At 40.7% G+C, this 24,447-nt stretch overlaps 2 protein-coding genes across 2 annotated transcripts; both read left to right on the top strand.

The window, feature by feature from the left end:
* The first annotated feature begins 6,327 nt into the window (after positions 1 to 6,327).
* rnf167 (ring finger protein 167) lies at positions 6,328 to 12,854 on the top strand. Its single transcript, XM_034550540.1, has 11 exons — positions 6,328 to 6,547; positions 6,649 to 6,725; positions 8,134 to 8,264; positions 8,343 to 8,423; positions 8,511 to 8,648; positions 8,730 to 8,817; positions 8,904 to 8,994; positions 9,119 to 9,224; positions 9,394 to 9,487; positions 9,672 to 9,752; positions 10,198 to 12,854. The coding sequence occupies exons 3-11, from the start codon at positions 8,160 to 8,162 to the stop codon at positions 10,605 to 10,607; spliced, it is 1,194 nt and encodes a 397-aa protein (XP_034406431.1). The 5' UTR covers positions 6,328 to 6,547; positions 6,649 to 6,725; positions 8,134 to 8,159; the 3' UTR covers positions 10,608 to 12,854.
* Positions 12,855 to 15,892: 3,038 nt separating this feature from the next.
* On the top strand, positions 15,893 to 23,756 carry srrt (serrate RNA effector molecule homolog (Arabidopsis)). Its single transcript, XM_034549909.1, has 20 exons — positions 15,893 to 15,979; positions 16,564 to 16,682; positions 16,879 to 17,007; positions 17,092 to 17,340; positions 17,747 to 17,935; positions 19,592 to 19,761; positions 19,850 to 20,034; positions 20,106 to 20,228; positions 20,314 to 20,476; positions 20,599 to 20,747; positions 20,872 to 20,933; positions 21,083 to 21,161; positions 21,526 to 21,723; positions 21,815 to 21,985; positions 22,135 to 22,288; positions 22,424 to 22,617; positions 22,794 to 22,944; positions 23,081 to 23,173; positions 23,268 to 23,367; positions 23,514 to 23,756. The coding sequence occupies exons 2-20, from the start codon at positions 16,564 to 16,566 to the stop codon at positions 23,587 to 23,589; spliced, it is 2,754 nt and encodes a 917-aa protein (XP_034405800.1). The 5' UTR covers positions 15,893 to 15,979; the 3' UTR covers positions 23,590 to 23,756.
* Positions 23,757 to 24,447: the final 691 nt, after the last annotated feature.

Genomic DNA, 24,447 nt, shown 5'->3' with positions numbered 1-24,447 from the left:
TGTGAGGATGTGCACGACACAGCATGTCACAATGTGTTTTAGATTTAGATTAGAAGTTTAAAAAATGACTGCTGGACATTCATGCCTCAGTGTGTGAAAGTGTGGTGTCCAAGTGATATGTTCTTTTATATGTAACAGCACATTACAGACCTGAATATCAGCACCTCGTACTTTGGTTTACCAGGTGTATACCAACATCTCGGGAGCTTACAAAGCTGCACCATCTCCACACTTTGGCTTATCAGACCACCTCTCTCTGATAATGACTCCATCATATAAACCAATAATTCAAAAACAAGACCAGCCGTCAAAACCATTCAAGTATGGAGCAAGGATGCTGCTTCACTTCTACAGGACTGCTTTGAAAGCACGGACTGGGAAGTGTTTGCACAGGGAGCTGATCTGGAGGAGTACTCCTCGGCTATCCTGGCCTACCTACACTTCTGCACTGAGACGGTGATGACCACCAAAACCTTCAAAGTGTTTCCAAATCAAAAACCCTGGTTGGACAGAAACATGCGGCTACTGCTTGGAGCAAGAGACGCCGCTTTCAGGTCTGGTGACATACCGGCCTACAAAAGTGCCCGGAGGGACCTGAAGAAAGGCATCAGGGAGGCCAAGCGAAGATACAAACAACGCATTGAGAGACACTTTGAGAATAACGACCCCCAAAGCATGTGGAGAGGAATTATAACCTTGACTGACTACAAGAGCAGCACCACACGGATCAGTCAGGATAGTGACCTCCCCGACACCCTGAACCGCTATTTTGCCCGCTTTGATAGACAGCACAGCGGAGCAACAGCTAAGAAGACCCAGCTCGAGGAGGAGGAGCAGACACTCTTCCGCACACTGAAGACCCGTGCCGACCAGCTGACAGGGGTGTTCACTAACATCTTCAACCTCTCGCTGCAACAAGCTGCAGTCCCCACCTGCCTTAAAGCCACCAGCATTGTCCCTGTCCCGAAAAGACCGCAGTCACCTGCCTCAACGACTACCGCCCAGTCGCCCTGACCCCAGTCATCACCAAGTGCTTCGAGAGAATGATCCTATCACACATCAAGAACTTCCTCCCAGCAGATCTAGACAGCCACCAGTTTGCCTACCAAGCAAACAGGTCTACGGAGGACGTGGTCTCCATCACCCTTCATACAGCCCTGTCTCACCTGGAGCACCCTAACACATATGTCAGGATGCTCTTCATTGACTTCAGGTTTGCCTTCAATACTATCATCGCCCATAAACTTGTGCTTAAACTCAAAAACCTTGGACTTTCCACATTACTCTGTTCATGGATTCTGGACTTTTTATCAAAATAGACCACAGAATGTGAGGATAGGGAACCTAACATTGACAACCACCATCCTGAACACTGGTGCACCTCAGGGCTGTGTGCTCAGGCCAGCCCTCTTCACCCTCTTCACCCTCTTCACCCAGGACTGCTCACCCATCTATTCCGCTAACAAAATAGTGAAGTTTGCCGACGACACCACTGTGATGGGACTCATCTCAAACAACGATGAGACGCACTACAGACAGGAGGTCCAACATCTGGTGCTCGGACAACAACCTGGTCCTGAATGCCACCAAGACCAATACCAAGGAAGTCATAGTGGACTTCAGGAGATCCAGGAAGACCACACCCTGGGTGGACAGCATCAAATTCCTGGGACTCCACATTACTAAAGACCTTACTTGGTCCCTGAACACATCGCACCTGGTGAAGAAAGCCCAGCAGAGGCTCTTCTTCCTGAGGAAGCTAAAACAAGCTGGCCTGCCCCCTGAACTTCTGGTTAACTTTTACAGAAGTGTGATAGAAAGCATCCTCTGTCAGTGCTTTACTGTGTGGTACTCCAGCTGCACAGCAGAGAACAGGAGGGACCTGGCCCGGGTGGTTAGAACCGCACAGAGGATTGTGGGAGTTACCCCCCCACCACCCCTAAAAAGAATCCCTAAAATTCTAAACTTTTCTGTGTGATCTCTACCAATGAAATAAATATGTAAATAATGGACGCCTAATTCAAGTACCACAAATGCCTTCAGAATATATTTTTCAGCAGGGATGATGTAAGCCATAAGAGGATAAACACACTCGTGAGAGATCATTAGTCCACTTTGTGTCCATTGCTCTAGAAAGCAATTAGATAACACTGTTTTGCCACCCGTCAGGTGAGACCTCTTCGTACAGCACCTTGAGAACAAAGACAAGGGATGAGAGAAAAACACTAATGGCTTCCCGTGGGGGAACACTGATGCAACAGTGATGCAACTGTCCGAGGGGTCGTGACCTTGGAGCTCATCTAAATCGCAACAATAATTTATTATAGTTGTGTATTATTTCTGTGTATCTTTTCAAATCTGATCAGTACCGGATCGTACTTACAGATGAAATTTTGTGTTGACAAATTTATTTCATATGCTGGTAGCTTTGGTTCAGGAGGAAGAGCGGGTTGTCAATTTATGGGAAAAATGTCGGTTGCATCCCCATGTTCTTCCAGACGCATAACAAATTGTCTTTGGGCATTATATTGTACCCAATACTGAACCTACGATTGCTCCCAGAGTGTGTGTGTGTGTGTGTGTGTGTGTGTGTGTGTGTGTGTGTGTGTGTGTGTTTGTAAACACCCTGATGAGCAGTTTTTTGCAGACCCACATGGTAGCCAAACCTGGTACCGGCAATTATTGTAAATTGACTAGTATTTTACTTGTGATATACAACTCCATTCAGATGCAGCTCCTCTACTTCACTGGTGACCCTAAACAGCAACAATATTACTACAATCAGTGGTAGTCTGGATTTTGTTTGATAATCCGATTAAATGCCAGCATTTTCTAGTGGTTTTGTTGCGTTTGGTTGGTTTCAACACTGAGAAGTGACTGCTGCTCAAAATCAGACTTCATCATAACTTAATGGACTAAATCTACTAAATGCGTCACTAGTTTATGGTAAATGTATGACCCTCAAAGGAGGGCCCAACTAACCATTGGCTGAATTAAAGGCTGAATTAACATGTTTGTGTTAACATGTACACACAGACGGAAACTGACCATATTTGATTATGGTGATTCTTTCTGGGATTCTTTCACAATGTTAAACCTGGAATTTAAAAATCGATTCTACTTCACTGAAGTTTTATGTGGAACCTCTTTAATCTCAGAAAGCAATGAGTGTTAAACATGTGCACAGGTTTTAAATGAGCTTCTCGGGGTTGTTGTTTCTCTTGTCTCATGACAAACATGTGGTCACAGGTTTAACACAGTGCTGCAAGTTTCTAAAATGTGATTAAGAAAAGCATGCTCTCTTTAGGATTCTTGTAATTTAGTAATATAAAACCAAGTGACCAGTATGCTGCTTCAAATTATCTTCACTCCTCCCTACTGACCAACATACAAACAGACCTGGGCCTGACCCTCATTTCGGAGCAACAGTATCAGACGCAAGGATGTCTTGTTATCGCGTGGTTGTGTTGGCGCTCTTGGTTGTGTTGCTGCTTAACGGTAAGTCTTAATGAAACATCTTTGCACGTTTTTGTTGCTCTGATCCGCATGTTAACGCTTCCAGAGATTATAGATCATTTTACTGCAAAATGATTTGATATTAAACATAGCTACGATGTTTTCCATCATTACAGTTGTGGAGAATGAGGCTGCATCCTTTCCTTGGTCTTGCCCCAGTCTAAGTGGAGCGTGCAGAAAGGTTTGCCTCCCAACAGAACTGTTCTTTGGACCTCTGGGCTGCGGAAAAGGCTTCTTGTAAGTTTGGATGGTTAGATGCAAAATGTGAATATATTTATTTTCGAATGCTGATTGTTATAAGTTGTTACTTGTTTATTTTCAGGTGCTGTGTGTCTCATTTTCTATGAGAGCTGAATGCCTTGAGATGGGAATGCATATCTGGTCCCTCCTAGCAGACTGGTAAAGGACCAAGATGAGTCAGACGGATGACGTTTATTCGAGGATCATATTTGGCCTTTTACTGATGTAACAGGGTGGACTTTGGAATATTAAATTAACTGCTTGTAATGTTTGTGCTGCGTTTAATGCAGTTAAAATTGCTGACGTGGAGTAAAAATGTCCATAAAATGTCCATGCTTGTTTTGTCTTTTTTACATGTAACTTTGGTCTGAATATTAGAAAATAAATGTGATTTAAACACTTAATATATTGTTGGGCAGAAAGACTGCCACTTGTATGGCAAATGTAATCTGTTTCTCTAATTTAATAAGCTGCATGTTTGTTTTGGAAGAAGAACTCAAGAATGTACAATAGACAATAAGAGACTAGTTAGAGCTGCATTCTTTACAGGCCGATGATTGATCTTTATGAATCACCATCAGTTCATAATCTTAGGATTATAACTCACTTGCTACTCTAATTAATTTGTGATAAGCGAGTTTGACGAAAGCAACCAAACCCACCATGTCTGAGTCATATTGCAAAAGATGGCAGCTGAAGGAAAAGAATAGCAGAAAAGTCCAAAAAAGGAGGAGGAAGAAGAATTGTGTATGAGTTTTATAAGTTCACATGACATTTCTGTTTGTGTTCCATCAGTATTCATTTGGCATAATTCCATTGCATCAATGCATTTTCATTCTTGCGTCATGATTATGAGAAGGTGCAGCGGGACCCAATGGGCCAGGGTCTACTAACTTAGCTTTGGAAGCAAGAGTCTGCAGCAACTGCTGTAGTGGACTGACTTTCAGAGGAGGTTTATAACTCCTGAAGCCAAGTAGCTGGTTAATAAGTTATATTTAGGCAACAAAAGAACTCAGTTAGGTTTGGAAAAGAGCGTCATTGTATTGAATATTTTACAACTCACGTGGCTACCGATTCTTGTGACAATATGTCGCTTTGACTTTTAACTTTGCACAGGACATGAACAGTGCTCTCTTGGATGGAAGCCCTGAGTTTGTGTTTGGCCCATCCACCCACCCTACACTACCAACCACTCTTCTTTTTATTCTACGTCAGCTGCTCTGAGCGTCTCTATTTGACGAGTTGGGAGTGAGGCCAGGTTGTGCATGTAGTGATCATGGACACGACAGAGATTCCCACTGTCCATCCTGCTCCAGTGTTATGTCAGCTTTGTGATAGCTGAGGGTCTGTCAAATACAAACAATGCTCCCAAAAAAATATATAAAGTTTTGCTTTGATTTATTTTTGACCCTGATGAAAGTGAGAAATCTTCCAATGTTTTGAGAGCTTCTTTCAGACTATTGTAATCTGATGCATGCCGTCTGAATACTATGCACCCTCTAGTTTACACACATGCAATGCCATCTGAATAAAAAATGTGAAAGGAAACTATGAATCATAAAATAACTACACACTGAGCTGTAGCACACTCTATTGGAGAACCGAGTGAACTGCTCTCAGCAGCCAGGTGTAAACCGACTAGACTAAGCTGCAACATGTTCCTCATGAAAGTGCAACTGCAGACTTGGTGCTGCTCAGCGGTGGTTCTGGCCCATTGAAGCCACAGGAGTCCAACTGGGGCCAGGTGTTTCTTTCATGGAGTCATTTAAATCAAAGCAAGACGATCTAACCTTAACTGCGGCTACAAGTGGAAAGTTGAATACTAAATACTAAAACCCAATGTAACAGTATAACAGTATAAGTAGACAAGAGTCCTGCCACAGTTTATGTCCACCATACCGGAGAGTGTTAAATTGAGCAAAAGTGCGTTTCCTCGATTATGAATTCAACTTTTAATTTGTAAAAGGATGGTTGTGTTTCTTTCTTGGACTTGAAGATTGTGACAAAGCGTGATGTGTAGCGGTCCACAGCATTAAAAAAGTCATTCTGCATGTCAGTGGTGGATATCCTGTTAAACTCTGCAAACAGGGTCCCGGCCCATGTTGGAGTCGATGGCAATGAGAAGGCGGTTAAAGCAGCAAAAGGGCTTTGAAGAGTGGGAGAGATATCGTTAATTTAAATATAAGTGTTCCATTAGCTAAAGTGGTCTATGTTATTAGAAAAAATAATAATGGAAACTTTGGAAAGAGTGAATTATGTGAAGTAGAAGAAGAAACTGTGGACCATGTAGAGAGACACATTAAAAAATAAGATGGGTGGGAGAGGGAAATATAATTAATGCAAGAAAAGGTCTAGTGATAAGAATATTTAGAGTCAACAAGAATAATGAATACAATATAAGAATTCATTTTATTTTTATTTTTGTTTGTTTGTTTTTCGTATAAGATATTTACTTTCCTTAAATGCACACTCCAGATTCGTGGGTGGCGGTAATGCACCCGAAAGCTGAAAGGTTGCTGTTCCGCCTTGTGACCGCTGGTGGCGCAGTGGGTCAGTATGCTGGTGAGTCAATCTGCCGTCACAACACGAAGAAGACCAGGGAGCAAGAAGCAATAACAAACAAACCTAGCAGCAAGCTAAGAACCGATCACAAAGGCGAAGTGTCTTCCATTGCGGTGGATACACATATTGCCAGTCGCCACTAAGTGTGTATGATATGATGTACTACAAAGAAGACCTGCAGTAATCCGTTACGGAGCTGCTCTTTGCTTGTACGAGCAAAACGTCACCGGTAATCCCTTTCGTCTTTGTTGTTTGTGAGTGGATCGATAAGGTTATCGAGATGCTTTAAATAATACATTTAACGTTAATCGTTTCCCCCGCAATGACTAGTGAGAAACGCAGGTGAGACGACTGGGTTTGACGTCGCATTACAATCTCCACGAAGCAGATATTATCAGGATACTGAGGTATGTAACGTTAGCTAGCTCACAATAACACGACTGCGATAACTTCTGTGACGCTGGCCTGCATTTCTGTCATTTATTATTGTGCATGAGACGTTTACAACACTCGAGGGCATAGCTAACTAACCTGAATGTGAATGGCAGCACTTCAGTCTACTTTAACGTAAAGTAATATTCTGCCAGCAGCAGCCCCGGTGATGTTTCTCAAGACGTGTAAGCGAGAGGAGACATTAGCTAGCTCATGCTACATAACTAGCTTTTGGGGGAAAGCAACGCAGCAGATTGTTCCTCCACTAACTCCCTTTAGGCGGTTACAACAACACGGATGCGTTGGTAAACATACGCACCGTAGATTCCTGCGTGTTATCTTGGTAACACTACAAACAAGAGACAGGGCTCTGGGTCGATTGCTATCTAGAGTCATGAAGTAGCCTAACGTTACATTCTTAGGCCTCGGAGCACGTGAACACATCGTTGTGTTACGGTCTTGTTTACCAGCGCAAGTCACCTGACCATTGCGCGTATTGTATCCCAATGTAGTTTGCTTCTTAGCCCATTTTCTGTAATAAGTAACTGTTGCATACATCCAAACGTATCATTAATAACAAGAGCTGAAGTCAAATATTTTTGTTTTTTGCACTCCATTGTGTTGATCATCGTTTGCATTTATTCAAAATCAAATTGTAAAAGCAGACAAGGATACCGACTATTTAGTTTTTTGAGCATTCGGTTATGTTGACAATCTCTGGATCTGGTTTTCCTTATATCTGTTCAACGGCAGGAGAGTGGTCCTGTGTTACTCAACAGAATAGTTTCTTAAGACTCTAATAACACACTATTATTTTGTGTCTGGTTCTAAACAGAATAATCAAGGTTAACAACAAAGATCTAGAGACTTTGATTGGTTAAAGACTTAATTTTTTAACAGCAAACCTTATCAGGTTAGCTCCAAGATAAACAATCTTTAATAACTTTTCTACATGATACCAACCACTATAGTGATTTGTTAAACTGCATATAACTACATTAAAGGTATAGCTTGGCACATAATCAATCCAATTTGTCAGCAAACCTGGGCAGTTTAAAGTCATTCTAATGCATCAGTCTCGAGAGACCATTTGCATTCTCACAAAGTAACAGAATTACAATCACTTCCAAAAGTACTTGGCTTAGGTTTACTCTGCTCCTCCATGACAATAGAGTACATGTTAATGTGTGCCACTGAGACAGTTTATAGTTCTTTTTAACATAACCTTTTTTTTTACCACATGAATTGTCTATTTGCATCAGTATGTTAATGCTAGGCGGAAACCAAACTGCTAGATCAGCTTCCACCTGAAGCATTCTCCCCTGGTTATGACGGATTACTCACTCCAGGTTGCGATGTGTTTCTCTCATATCTTTGTCACAGTTTAGAGCAACTGTAAGCGACCAAGGATGGCTCACCATGGTGTGTGGGACGCAGGAGCTCGATTGAGTGTCCTTGTTGTGGTTTTCTGCAGCATACTGGTTCCCTCACCCACACAGGCCTATATCTATGCTGTAAGTAATCTCCAAGCTTTAAGTATAAATATGATTCCGTAGAGTTTGTCAGTCCTTATGCATATGTTGTTTTTGCAGCATTATAGCAATATGACCTCCATGTTGTTTGAGGACCTGCCTGCCTTGTTTGGCGCCCCTCTTCCTAAAGATGGACTAATGGTGAGCACAGAGTATTGGAGAAAGATTGCATACATGAAAACACAGGTCATAGTCCTTAACACGACTTGTTTGTGTGTGTTTGTGAAGGGAGTTTTAATGGTGTCCCGTCCACTGAATGGCTGCACACCAATAGACCCTCCTCCTCCATTCCCACCATCTTTTGATGCCAACACCACCAAATTCATCGCTCTTATTAGACGCTATGAATGCAATTTTGATATAAAGGCAAGTAATGTTTGAGTGACATTTGCGTATGTTTTAGTGTCCGTAACGCAAACTGGTCTAATGTGAGGAACTGATTTTCAGGTCTTGCATGCACAGAGAGCTGGATACAGTGCTGCGATTGTTCACAACATGTATTCAGACAAGCTGCTCAATATGAACTACAGCAATGGTAATTCTCTTTTTATTAAATGTACACATTTTAAAACCTTACATAAACCGTCTTACTAATAAATTGTTTTTTTCTTTATTTTCCAGACACTATTGCAGAGGAAATTGACATCCCCTCTGTATTCACCAGCTACTATGCCTCTCAAATTCTCAGGAATTTCATAATTCCCGAACAAGGGTAAGTAAAACCATTTCAACGTTTTCAGAACTAATTCATTTTCTTATTTATTTATTGTTTTGCATTAAATGTGCATGGACCAATGCATACTGTAATTTCCTTATGATAATGTTGGTATCTGCAGGGCCTACGTGATCCTCAAGCCAGAGTTTTCTTTTCCACTCTCGTACTACCTAATTCCCTTCACTGGAGTAGTTGGCATGATCATTCTTGTGATGTGTGTCGTCTTGGTAAGTATGCATGATGTGATTTTATATTTTGTACTCATGGTTTAATGCACTTATTGTAAGTTGCTTTGGATAAAAGCCTCAGCTAAATGACATGTAATGTCTTACAGGAGCTAAAAAAAAATCATCCTTGGATGTTCTCATGTCATCAGTAACCTTTTGTTTTGTTCAGATTATACGATGTGTCCAGTACAGAAAAAGGATAAGGAAAAATCGTTTGTCCAAGGAACAACTGAAGCGGATTCCAACCCACAGGTTCTGTAAAGGTAACGCGCTTTCACTGTTACTATTTTTTTAGGAATATTAAGATCCAACTGCAACAATCAAATCTTTTTTTGGGAACTCTATCTGGAACTTTTTAGTTACAGAACCCGTTCTCATCAAAATAGATAATATGTCCCGTGAATTTGAATTATTAAAGTTATTAATACCTGTTCTCCTCTATTGAAGGGGATGACTATGATGTGTGTGCAATCTGTCTGGATGATTATGAAGAAGGAGACAAGCTGCGAGTTTTACCTTGTTCACATGGTAAATATTTGATGTGGTCTTATGTTATTAGGAAATTACTATGTTACAGTGCAAAATACCTCGACTGATTCCCACAATGTGTACTGTACATCTGCCACACTTGCAGCTGCAAGCTTTTGTACTATTTGAACACAATGTACATGAATGTGCCCTTTCTTGCAGGTCAACATTTGTTCCCGACCTAGTTTATCTTTTAAAAGTATAATATTGTATGCCAAGGGATCAAAATATTAACATCTATCCTTTATTGATCCCTTTATTGGGGAAATTCCTCTCAGCATTTGACCCATCCTTAGTAATTAAGGAGCAGTGGGCTGCTGTGAAGCGCCCCAAATTAAAATATTCATAAAGCAACTTTAGCTTTTTTCCTCATAACTTAAAAATGGCTAATTTCCTCCTGCACTGCAGACCTTGTTTCTCACTGCCACTCTTTTTGCTTTGTCAGCCTACCACTGCAAGTGTGTGGACCCGTGGCTCACACAAACCAAGAAGACGTGTCCTGTGTGCAAACAGCGCGTCACTCGGAACAACACAGAGCACTCCGAATCTGAGTCTGAGGAGGAAATTGGAGGACGAGGCCGAGGAGAAGGAGCGGAGGGCGACACGGAGCGCACTCCTCTGCTTCGACCCTCCAACCCAGGGTCTCCCTCAGGGAGCCCAGGGGCCTATTCAGCCACCACTACTGCCCAGTGCCTCGCCTCCCCTGCACTCTGCGACTCACCCATCCTGGGTTATGAAGGCTACCACTCCCCTCCGGAGGACACGGACTCAGAAAGTGATGTCGCGGGAGAGTACAGGCTCCACACTGATGATGACACCACTCAGCTCATTGGTAGGGATGGAGTGGAGATCTGACGGCCGGAACATAGCCGCAATGAGATTACTTAGATTTACATGATTGGGGGGGTCTTTGTGTCATGGGGGGCATGGTATCACACCATGCTTTGAAATAGTTTGCATATTTGTGGTTAGCTAGACATTTATTGTCACTGAATCTTTTATCCAGTAACCAGAGGGGGTCTGCTTGTTACTGTCAAAACTTGCATTGATGAGTTTGACCTAAATCCAGCATTGAGCAACTCCCTTCTACACACGCACACACACACACACACACACACACACACACACTCCTGGACTCCTATATTTGACTGTAGACCTCCTTTTTTTTTTCTTATGCATGTTTTAATCCTTAACTTGACCACATGACCTGAACACTAGTGCTGCACAAAAAGAGTGGGCCACTTGAATCTAAGTTTTGTAGAAATGCGAGTGTGAGGTTAAGCCTGTGTTGCTAAACCGTAGGAATTCTGTGCTCACGCTTAAAGCGGATCTTCTAAATACTCTATGTACGGTTACGGTGAGGTTAGTGCAGTTTGAAGACTCTTGTCTTAATCATAATAGTTTTATATCGGACAGCCCTTTTGATCAGCGTTGCATCTTTTCCTGACAAGGATGTGCACGTGGAGGGAACATGTTTGTCTTTATTTTATCTTTTAAAACCCATAACTCGCTTTTGACATATTTCAGTTCTTTGAAATGTCAGTTATCTCAGATTCCATAGTTGACGCTATAATAGAATATTGCAAAGATGTTATACATTTCTGCTGCTTTTAAATTGTTATTAATAATTATGTGTGATCGGTTTATGGAAAATATGTTTAGCTTTATCCAGTTTGTCAAGTTGAACAAACTCAGGTTTTTAGTAACAAATTGAAGGTCAGTCCGTATTGTAAATTAATAACAACATGATAATTAACAGAGTTTGGTCTTTTAAATTGATTGATGTTATATTGATTAATACTCAACAGCATTTTTCCATTTTTTTAGACCGAATCATAACATTTTGAATCGGGGGACCCTGGATGTGTTTTTAGGACAAAAGAGCATTGCCTTACATTGGCCTTGTACATGTGTATGTTAAATGTTTGGAAATTGAAGGGAAAGATTTCGCACTCCTTTGTTTTCCTCTTGTCTTGCTAGTATGTAATACTGCTGGTTAGAAGGCTATGATTTTATTCCCTGGTCTGTAAATGTGCTCCACTTTTTTCTTTTTGTAGTGACGACACAGACAGCCTGTGTTTCCAGATGTTTAGTGTCAGTAATAATCCAGATAGCCAACTCAGACATGTTTGATTTGCACATAAATATTTGAATAAGCTCAGCGACTGTCAACCAAGACATTTTTTGTTCCTCTATTTGATCAAATGACCTGGATGGAGTCCAAACTGCTGAATTATATCAAGAGCAGTACAAATGGAAACCGTAAGAAATGTTAAAGCCAAACTGTTTCGCTGCTGCAAATAAATGCACAGTTTTGATACCTTGATTTAACATTGTTAATTCATAACTGTAATTTGTGTTACTGTTGATTACCTTAAAGGGTGTGAACATTGTTAAGCACAGTACAGATTAACCCACACTCAGTGTTTCCTCCGTGTTCATTTGTTTTTAGGGTTTTTGCTCCATCAGTCAGACAAAATCTGAAATCAGTCATTTTAATTTAGAGTAACCCGCAGCTATGAGTGGAAATAAAGGTTTTTTTGTAGGAATTGTTTTAGCAATTCAAAAATTTATAACCTCAACTTGATCTATACGACATTGGACCGAACATCACAACTGCATCACTGAGGAAACGCTGCTGCATAAATGTTCTGTTGCTTGTTTCAGTAAACTGCATTTAGTGCCATAGATGAATCAGTAGGACTCTGAAATCATAACATTCCAACTTTATATTCTTCTGAGGATTGATTAAACAACATTAGATTGGGACTTGTTAGCAATACTCTGTTATAAAATAGAGCAGGTTTGTTTCTCCTTATTGCAGGATGTGTACTGTGCATTTCTTTTTTCCTCTCTCTCAATTTTAGAGAGAACTGAAACAAATGAAAAAATATAATCCCCAAGTTATTATTATTCCATTCTTCTTTTAGAATGTGCCTAGTGTATCACACTTAAATAATACATGTACAGTCAACTATGATTTTCATGTATAAAGCAGGTTTGAGAGTGGGTAGGATGTCTGAACACAATCAAACAGCATTTATTGTGTGATTTGTGGAATAAATGATATTGAAACGGGAAGTGTTGTCACTTTTTTGTTGAGTTGAGGGAAATAAAAAATAAGTAACACTTTCCTTGGCCTACATGATCATTTAGGTTTATTGTAAAGCCCATTTTTCTAAATGGCTATGTTGGTTGAACATGTTCTACCTTTTTAAAATATTAATCGATAGATATAAACGTTGAAATGAATAAAGTATAATTCCAATAACAATTGTTATGATTAGAGAATTAAATATGATTAAGAGAAATAAATATCTGGTTTTAGATGTAGTTTCATTATCGTATTCACCTTCTGACACAAGTGTGCTAATATGTAAGTTGCAGCAGGTTTTATTCGTAATAATGAAAAGATTAAGCTTTTGTAAAAGCATGGCTCACCTAAGAAAATGTTCTGATAAATAATTGCAAGTCTTTGATCGTACTGGCATGTGTCTAATAAGCCTTAAGCACCCTGCTGTATTTAGAGTCTTTCAGGTTATTTTACCCTGATTAGTGAATACAATTAACCCTATTCCTAAATGAACCAATATGGTAATACCATGGGTGGTGAGTCATGGGCCACATATCTGCTTTGAGTTAATAGAATACATTTAAATGTGATTTTTATAATGGCGGCATTAAAGTTTACAGTAAAATCTTCACATTGTTCCTCATTTTCACACGTTTTTTGTTTAAAGTCAGAATGTCTTCAATCAATACAAAGAAGAGCTCATATCATGAGTACGCTTGTCTTTTCAGAGCTGTTCATCTGACGTGCTCTATAAGTACTGCCTGCCTTTAGTTGTAACAGTGATTAAGACTTCCCACAGTTGATGAATTTAATCCTTTTAATCCCTCCTAACAAGCTCCATGCCTTTTCATGTCCCCCCTTTAATGGGCCTCTAATCATGTCACCTGCTGCTTTGAAGAAAAGACAATTCATATTTGAGCTGAATAAACCTTCTCCAGATATGTGAATATGTTAGGCATTGGCTGGAGTATGGCATGTAGGCTTGTATATTTCTTTAAATGTGTTCCATGTAAGCTGAGCAATTAATACTGAGATGCCAGTCATGTGGACATGTATTGCAATAGACTGAAGTAAAATAACCTATAAAGAGTTATTTGTACAGAACCTTACGTTTGCTTTTGCCGTGTTACGTGTTTGGGTTTAAAGCATTAGAACTATTTGGACTTCTCTCTCTGATAAATGCAGTCATAAGAAAACATGCCTGGATGTCTGGCGTCATACTCGGTGCTGAGATTGTCTTTCTTGCTCTTCTTGACTATCTCTTCATTCGTACTGCTTGATTCCAGACGAGCTCCTCAAGACCACGACGAGGTGAGGTACGCACTTTTAGTTTGATCCATCCCTTCCATTTGCCTTTGCCAGCTGACTCTCATCACTGACAATGCAATCATTGTGATTTATTAAATGTACCATTTTGACAACGACCTTTTCTTGTTTGTAATCATTTTAAAATGCTGAATCATAATAATTTTTCTGACAAACATCTGAGATATAATTTGTCTTTATTAAAAGGTTAGAAAAATGGCCTGGCTTTCTAATGTCAAATGACAAAGCACATTCTCAGTGCCCAGTTTAAATGGTCATGTATTGCCCTTTGTTATTCCTAAAATGTATCTTCAATATGTTGCGCAAACACAAGAGCAAGTAATAATTGTTTACATGTTCATAGGATTTTTTGGATAGTTCTTATCAACCACAGCTTATCTCCAGTCCTTTGGGAGACAATGGTGGAACCGGAGGAGACTTTGCATTTGGATCCAGGGATGGCCATACCTTCTCACAACAAGTGGAGTCAGAATTTATCATGGAGGATAATCAAGCGTGGGCACAACTAATCCTGGATTATATGAGGCATCAGTTAAAGTTCAGAGGGAGGACAAAGAAAAGCACAAAAAAGGATGTGTTTATTGGATTATGAAAGTAAAATAAAATAGTATACGAATTTAATCTAATAAATATATTGTTCAAATATCAAACCCTTTGTTTTTTTGTTAACATTTTTATATTACATTAAACATTCACAAAAACACTGCAACTAGAAAAGAATGGTCAAATACATTTAATAAAAATAAATCCATTCAAATTCAACTTTTGGTCAAGACCAATATTCAGGATCATATCCTCCATATGTTTATGCATTATTAAAAACAGAACAATTTGGCTTTATGTAGAGATTGTTGGCATCAACATAACTAATGTTAGGTCCCATAATATGTGCCCTGCATGTTTACAGTCATAGCTATAATTGTTTATCTTACATCAAAATGCTTTACATCTTTTGGCCTAATGCTGAAAGTCTCATGTACGACTACTTGAGTGCTTGACAGATGTGATGTTTTAGTTCTGTAGAGCAATACCTCATCAATCAATGCCAGCCTTGATTCTAGTCAAAGGAAACTCTTCTCCACTTCGTCTAAAGTTTTTATTGTAAACATAATCTGTGTAGTGACGCTCCCCTTGGGGCTTAGTCTCCCCCTGTCTTTGAATCCTACAAACGCCCCTGGTCAGAACTCAGGAGCGACTGGATTGTCTTCACTCCCCGTCGGTTTATTTGCATCACACAGAGTACAAGCACACAGAGTGTTCCCAGGATCAATGCGTCACAATAGAAATGCACATCACTTTACATCTTCGCGTTGGCCTCTTGGTAATTACCGGTTGCCTGCCCAACAGTGTTCCTTCGTTTTCTGCCTCAGGTCCTAGTGACCTGTTAGAAAGCCTTCAACCTAGTACGTGTTCCCCTGCTACTATCACCCAGACCTTCTGCTGAACAGGGAACCGCACAGTCACATATTAGAAACTCTCGCTGTGCAACATAATATTTTTCACAAAAATAACAAATGTCAGGCTGAATTTTGATAACAATCTGTAGGCCTTCCCTAAAATACTAAAATGAATATACTATTTGCAATAGATGAAATGGTGCAGCCATTAAAATGTGTTTATTGGGTTCAAAATGTGTAAACATATTAAAACAGTGAATTATGATGAAATACTTGCAGACAGCGTGGAATAACGTTACTTTAAGGTGGAAATAATATCATTCCGCTTCATACCAGCAGGTGGGTGTAATGAGCCATTAGATGGTTTGCTTACGTCTAGAAGAAGACAAGGAAGAGAGGAGCAAGAACACGCACATCATCCAATAGTAATTGTAAGGTATAACTGTACTCGTTTGTGTTGTTTCAAGGTTGGTATAAACTAACACAAGAGTATCGTTCTCTTATTCAGATATGAAAAATGAATGGTCTCTAAAACAGACGAGCATGTTTGTTTTCTAGCTAGCTAACGTAGCCTGTTAGCTAACGTTAGCTAGCCCGGCCTACAATAACTTATCCCTTTGTTTCGACTTGAGAATCCACTTTATCTCCTTTTATTTATGTTTTTGCTACTTTGTATTTTTTATTCTATCTCACAATCGTTGGTAATTTGGATGTTAACCTCTTAGTAAATGTGGTTGTGCAAGACACCGACTTAAAACAAACGCTAGCTGTGTGGGCCAGTATCCTTGGTGTCCTTGCGCCTGGTTACAAGCAGGCTCCTTGTTTTAAACCCTAGCTGTGTGGGCCAGTATCCTTGGCGTCCTAGTTCCTGGCTACAATCAGGATCCTTGTTTCAAACCCTGAATGGTCGAAAGTAGTGTTCGCTTTTGTTTTGCGACTAAGCTCACAGTCAATGTAAACAACAATCCTACCAAACCGAAACTTAAATTAACTTTTCCCCCCTCTCTCCCTGGAGATGGGAGACAGTGACGATGAGTACGATCGCAGGAGACGGGACAAATTCAGACGGGAGAGAAGTGACTATGACCGTTCAAGAGAGCGAGAAGACAGACGCAGAGATGACTGGAACGACAGGTAAGACGGAGAGATGCTCGGAGGACGATCAGTCCAGCGGGATTCAGCTATTAAGCCCATGCAGACATCTCAAACTCCAACTAACTTGCAGAAAGCCACTAAATGGTGGCTCTCTGGCGCCATCTCACACTGAGTGAAGCCGAGTTTGAAATATTTGTTTAACTTGAATGTTTCTTTCCTGAAATGAATTTTCCAGAGAGTGGGATAGAGGTAGGGAACGACGTAGCCGCGGAGAGTACCGGGATTATGACAGAGGTCGTAGGGAGAGATTCACTCCACCCAGACACGACATGAGTCCACAGCAGAAACGCATGAGAAGAGACTGGTGAGATCCCCTGCAACACCATTTTTAAACTATCTTTCCAATTGATATCTGCTGTTCTTATGCCCTATTATCTGTCTCTGGTAGGGACGACCATGGCGGAGAGCCTTACCGTGGGGGGTACGACTTGGGTTATGGAGGAGGTGGTGGCGGAGTAGGAGTAGGAGGAGGTGGAGGTGGAGGAGGAGGAGGAGGAGGAGGAGGCGGTGGTGGTGGCGGCGGCGGCGGAGGAGGCGGTGGTGGCGGAGGAGGGCCAAGCTATGGCCCGCCACAGCACTGGGGTCATCCTGACTTGCACCTCATGCAGCCTCATCATGGCATCCCTATTCAGGCGAGGTGAGTAATGGAATCAGGATTGAGTGAGCGTGAGTTTTGAAGTTAAATGTTGTGTTCACGTCTTTAGGGATTCAATAGCAACTTTCTGATAATTCCTGCAACCTGTTATGTATGTCTGTTCGTGAATGTTAATGTACATTTGTTTAACATAACACAATGGCCTCAGGAAAATGGACATTTGACAGTAAAAATTAAGTTTTTCTCCTCAAACTATATGAATTATGCAAAGATATGGTTTTTACAGATGGTATAATGAAAAGCAAGGAAAGACATGAGAGAGAACATGCATTCAGCACAATCACAATGTGTTTTTTGTTCTCATCACAAAAGTCAATGCATTGAATATAAAAGCTGATACTTTTGTTTATTTGCCCAAAACATCCGACTTTTGTCTCATTTCAATTAGGCTCGGTAACATCCATGACATGGATTTGGGTCCACCTCCTCCCCTAATGAAGAGCTTTAAAGAGTTCCTGTTGTCCTTGGATGATTCAGTAGAGGAGACTGAGGCAGTGAAACGCTATAATGAGTACAAGATCGACTTCCGCCGGCAGCAGATGCAGGACTTCTTTTTGGCTCATAAAGATGAAGAGTGGTACGAAATCAGTTGCCTTTACTTATCTTGAATATTAGTAGCTTTTCATGTAGTTGCATTACTATCATTATTATCAATGAACAACCCTGTAGTCATTTATTTTGTGATCATCAATCAAAGTTTTACAGTTTCTCCTTTGGCTTTTACGTCATTGTTACATTAGATATAATTGTTTTTTGATAATAATCTAATAGTATGGGCCTGGTCAAAGGGTTTTGTGTATCATGTGGAATTGAGGTACTTATATTCCTTTGAAGACACAAGTCAAATTGTTGATGTAACAATCCTGACAAGAGAATATTACCCTTTTGGCATGTTTCAGTTGCTTGCCAAATAACTCAAGGACAGTTCCGCCCATATAGTTGGACCAGGCTAACATTAGATTGTTACCGATGACTTTTGTCACACTTGTAGTTTATAAAGAAAGAAAATCAACCCAAATGCATCCTTGGTGAACATATAATTGTTTAGTTTGATTATAAATGCATTGTAAGATTGTTTGAACAGGGTTTCAAGGTTGTTGAGAGAACCTTTGGCTGACAACGTCATGCATAAAGTATATCTAGCAGTGTAACAGCCCTGCCTTCATTATGTTGGGCAGTAAATCTATAAAGGCGCTTTTCTCTAAATGCTATTCAGTCATGTAACTGACATATTTAACTACATTTTGTTCAGTTACATGTAACTTTGACCTAAAAGTCATCATTGTTTGGGTGGATTTTCTTTTTCCTTATTAGTGTTTTAACCTTTTCAAAATTCAGTTGTAAAATGCATGTTAATACTTATTTCACAGGTATTATGCAAAATTGTTCTGTTTTGCCATAACCCATTTTTCTTCCCTTCCTACTACTACGTTGACGGCGTTTTTTGAAGATGAGAAAAAGTGGAACTCATCCGCAAGAATCGGTTTTAGACAGCAAGGACACGCACTGCGCACAATGCAGTTGCTCTTAGACACACAGTACCAGGCACTTTAGATAGACAGTCAAGTAGTCTTTCGCGCATCGAGATTTTTTTTCTTTTATGCTTTTTCCACGCTACTTTCTTTTTCTGTTCGGATCAAATCGAATCCCAAAACCGAATTTGTGTGTATACAGACACACCATTGGGTGAAGTGGAGCGCATTTTCACAGAAGAGACCCCCTCTCAGTATTTATTTGTTAATAAACTGGCAGAGAAAAAGGTAACTGTGGTCCACTCAATGATCAACATTTTAATGTAAAATGCTGAATGTGAATGCTTCATTTCATAATCTCTCTGTTGTGGTTTTTCCTTATTTTTTGGTGAGTTAATCTCTTCAAATGTACAATAATTAGCTATTATAATCACAAAGTCCAAACATGCATACACTGAATGACCCAACACTAGGCTATACAAAATACAGAAATCATAATCTTAATGGTCTGTATAGATACTTAAATTCCCATCAAACAACCATCTGAAGTTAGAAATGCTTTTTTTGTTGAACATATGGTAAAAGAAACACAATTGTAATGTGCATATAAATCATATTTAAGGATTGTATTGCTGAAATCTTATGACACAGTTCAATATAGATATATAATGTGCATTTTTGTTCTCTAACTTTTGCATCCCGTTCATCCCAACCCCGTCTTCCCCTCCCAACTTTTTTTTGGACCCTGACTCTGGACACAGGTTCAGGTCCAAGTATCACCCAGATGAAGCCAGCCGACTGAAGGCAGAGGCCCTGGGTGCCTTGCACAACCGCCTGAATGTCTTCACGTTCCTGATGGAAAACAGCTGGTTTGATAATGTCTCCCTGGACATTGAACAAACCCCGGTCATCATCAAGGTTATGGATGCAGGTGAGACTATAATAACTGGCTAATATCGAATGAAAAGCCACCATCATCAGTTTTATCCTGAACTGTATACCCTCTTGCTTGCCTTCAGCTGTGATAAAGATGGAGGGAGGGACGGATCATGATCTTCGCATCTTGGACCTGCCATCTGAAGAGGAGGAAGAAAGGGAGAAGTTGGCGTCTGTAGCAGGGGCAGCCGAACCGCCCAAGAGAGAAGACCTCAAATCCTTAGACGGGGATCGCAAACCTTTAGTAGAGAAAGACAAAAATGAGAAGGTATGTTTTGTTCTCTGAGTCTTCGCCAGGCAGTAGAGATTTCTGTGTAATGACGGTAAACTGTGCAACAGGAGGAGAGCGACTCTGCCAGCACAGAAAGAGCTGCTGCTGCTGCTGCTGCAGTAGAAGGAGAGGGTGTGAAAGAGGAGGCAGAGAAAGAAGCTGCCAAAGAAGAAATGCCTGAACCCAAGAAAGTGAGTGTTGCTTCCATTTCTTAAAACAATTTGCTAACGAGAAATGAACCAAATAGCCCTAATTGTTCTCATTTTCATTCATCAGCCGAGAAGAAAGAGAAAGCGCAGTGGAGACAGCGATGATGAAGCCAGTGCCTCAGAGAGTGACTCTGAGTCAGATTCAGACTCAAATTCCAACTGCTCTGATAAACCTGTGAAGAAGGAAGAGGTGCAAGACAAGGATGACGAAGAGGAAGAGGAGGGTGAAGGTGAGGAGTCAAATTCATAGTGTCTGAGTTCTCTCCCCAGGAAGACTGTACAGTGTCTATTTTCCCAGTATTTATAATAAATGTTATCCTCCCAATTTGCTCTTTCCCATCTAACGATGAAGAGGAGAAACCAAAGGAGAATGCTGAAGCCGACAACAAAGAAGAAAAGAAACCCAAAGATGACTCTCCCAGACCGCGGCCTCTCCACAGGACCTGCTCTCTGTTCATGAGGAGCATCGCTCCCACTATTTCAAAGGCTGAGATTATTGCGGTGAGTTGAACACAGATGGCAGATGGTTGGTTTTAATGGACTGGGACGTGTAGAATCACTGAGGTCACTCAATAATTGGTGTCTTTGTTTAAACACAATATGCTTTGATCTTTTTCTCGCTCAGCTTTGCCGGCGTTACCCTGGCTTTCTGCGCGTGTGCTTGTCTGACCCCCATCCGGAGCGCAGGTTGGTTTAAAAAATAAAATCAAAACACATTCTTTTAAGATCTGAAAATTGCGTTTGTTTGCATTCATTTAGTCACACATTGTGTGCGTGTAGCGAGAGACTACACACAAGTGCACAATAATAGCCAAATGAACCCTGTGCTGTTGCAGGTTTTTCAGACGTTGCTGGGTGACGTTTGACCGTAGCGTCAACATCAAAGAGGTTTGCTGGAACCTTCAGAATATTCGAGTAAGTGTGCCAGGCTCAATTATTGACGCTACTGTTTTCAAGAGACTAATATATGTGTTGTATCGAGTCGTTTCCTGTTTTGGTGAATTACTGGTTTTGGATATATGTAAACAGAATGTGTTGTTGGCCTTCTGTTAACACTAATGTAGACTGCAATGTTGTTTTCCCTCTTTTTCGTTATTATCATGATGAAAAATAAGTTGACCATTTTTGTCTGTTGTATTAAAAGCAAATAATCTAAACTCATCTCAGAATGATGGCATTAATGGAGCCTTGGATAGTCCTTTGCACCTGTTTGTATTACTGATCTCCTAAAAAGCAGTTTAGGCTGTTAAAACTCTGTTTTGCTCTCTTACCTTAACAGCTGCGTGACTGTGAACTGGCACCAGGGGTGAACAGGGACCTGGCCCGGAGGGTGCGTAATATTAATGGCATCACTCAGCACAAGCAGGTGCTCCGCAACGACATCAAGCTGGCTGCCAAACTCATTCATGCCTTGGATGAGAAGGGAGACCTGTGGAGCATCAAGTCCCAGGAAGAGAGACACAGAGAGCGCACCGAGGTACGCCACTAATTGGCAATTACACTTTAAATTGATTGTTCACGAATGATCTCGCTGTAACTGAATCATACATTTCTGTGTGGTTAAACAGCTGCCGGCTCAGAACCCCATCTTGAAGAACATCACAGATTACCTGATCGAGGAGGTGAGCGCTGAGGAGGAGGAGCTCCTCGGCTCAGGAAGCGGGATGAGTTCTGAGGAGAGCACGAAGGAAGGAAACCCGGCAGAGACGACTGTGGAGAGGGATGACAAACTAGCCAAGGTTTGACTGCAGTTATGAATTTACATGCAGCGCAATTCTCCATCAAAACAATGCATTGTATGTCAGCCATTCAGATGACTGGCTAATTACGGAATAAAATCTATAAATGCAGTCTTAGCAAAGTTTCTCTGGCATCTGCTTTGTTCTAGGTTTTGGATCGTCTAATCTTGTATCTGCGTGTTGTGCATTCAATCGACTACTACAACACCTGTGAATACCCCAGTGAAGACGAAATGCCCAATCGCTGTGGCATGATCCATGTACGTGGACCCATCCCACCGAACCGCATCACACATGGAGAAGGTCAGCGTGTTTCCCTTGTTTGTGTGGGAAGAGTGAAAGTAAATAATAAACCAAAAATGTGCGTTCCTGTTTAATGTGCTGGAGTTGAAATCATTGCATAATTTTTTTTATTGTAATTTTTCTTTCTTTCGACAGTGCAACAATGGCAGAAGATGATGGAGGAGAAGCTGAGTCCTTTGTTTAGTTTAAAAGAAATCCTGTCTGAGGACGAGGCCGGTAAGATGGGCCGCAAGGATCCTGAGGAGGAGGTTGAGAAGTTTGTGAATGCCAACACTCAAGAGCTGGGGAAGGACAAATGGCTCTGCCCACTAAGTGGCAAGAAATTTAAGGTGAGTGATTTTTAAACAAAGTATTCAGGACAGCGCAACATGTTATCTGATTCTGACTAAATCACTGCAGAAGTTCTTTTCTTACATTAGCTGTAATACTGCTTTGTCATCTACTGTTTTGCTGCTTCATTCTTAATGTGATGCTAAGACCTTTTGCATTTTCAATTAATTTCAAGGGCCCCGAGTTTGTACGAAAGCACATCCTGAACAAACACGGGGACAAAATTGATGAAGTGAAAAAGGAAGTGGTGTTCTTCAATAATTTCCTAATGGATGCCAAGAGACCGTCGCTGCCTGAGATGAAACTTCCTCCTCTTCCAGGCCCAGGTCATGGTCAACACAACGTTTCTATCCAAACACATCAAGGACTTTAGTACTTTAACAAAGACTGACTCAATAAATAAATCTGTAAATTTTGTCCACAACAATATTAACTCTATTTTTTTCTGGTTTTCTCCTGCAGGTCTGCTTTCTCCCAGCATGCCATTTCCTCCTCAAGGTCCTCAGGGTCCAATGGGCTTTGGACAGCCTCGTCCACCACTGATGGGCTATGGTGGTATGTTCTCTTCCTGGTCTTGTTTTACTGCAGTGGAAATGTGTTGTCAATCAGCCCACTAGTTTTGAGTTGATTGAGTCCTTCTTTTCAACAGTTGTACCTCCTTACCCTCCCAACCAATATGGAGGAGGCAGAGGCAACTATGACAACTTCCGCGGACAAGGTGGCTACCTAGGAAAGCCACGCAACCTCAGGTGAGACCATTGTACGTGTGATCTTTATTTTGCTATAGAGCTGTGTCTATTCTTTGCCTTTGGAGAATTTTCAACCTTTTTTATGATTATTTCTTTTCTTCTTTCTCTGGTCTTTGTTTTTCCTCTTGTTCCCTCAACCACCTCAGAATGTCGCGCGGTGATCCACGCAACATCGTTGAATACCGTGACCTGGATGCTCCAGATGACATGGACTTCTTTTAGAAGGTTCTCTTGGCCCTTTCCGTCGTATCTTTTCTGTGTTGTGTTCTTTTTTTGTTTTTTGTAGTGGTTAGAATTTCTCTTTTCTTAAATACTTTATTTTGTGATATTGGTGCAAACTTCCGTTGTAAATTGTTTCCTCAATAAAGTTGTGATCAAACTGCATTTAATGATGTATCAAATACAATGTTGACTGTGGGATTAGAGCAACACAATGATTCAGAAAAGCAGCCAGTCACACTTTAAAGGACACGATACTGATGCAATGTGTGGCGGCCTTTTAAGAACTTCCGATCCAGGTCAACATTGAACACAATGCTTACTGAGAGGGGCTGATAATGTTTTGTTCTATGAAAGAAAATGCATTCATTTTAAAAAATGTATTTATATAATTTATAGTAAATTAGTTTTATTTCTGACAATGTGCTTTCTTTGTTCATGATTTGCTCGACCATTCTGGTTGGCAGATGTAAAGAATGGTCGCCCTCTACTGGGTCACCAATGAATTACACGTGCATGTGTGCTGGCCATCTCATTTGACAGCTGCCAACTAAAACAACGCAGAAGCTTTGCAGTGGTACAAGGAATATTCAATATTCCTTTTTAAGGAGGAAAACAATAATAATATGAAATGGTAAAGTTCTCATTCTGAAGTTGGCCCTGTCGTCATACTATCTGAAAATATTATCTAACGGTCTCACTTTTTGTTAGGATCTCATTTACACAATTTAATAGGTAACCACTTGGAGTAAACATGCTAATCCAATTGAACATAAGCAATGATTTTTATTTCATGCATGACTTTTGATCACAAATCTGCAGCGATTGTGAAATCAAATTAGAAAAGCACTACACTTGTAA

Source organism: Cyclopterus lumpus, chromosome 14, assembly GCF_009769545.1.
Source record: "Cyclopterus lumpus isolate fCycLum1 chromosome 14, fCycLum1.pri, whole genome shotgun sequence".
Taxonomy (NCBI): Eukaryota; Metazoa; Chordata; class Actinopteri; order Perciformes; family Cyclopteridae; genus Cyclopterus; species Cyclopterus lumpus.
Note: the sequence above shows the minus strand (reverse complement) of the source record. Positions and strands in the feature narration are given on the sequence as shown.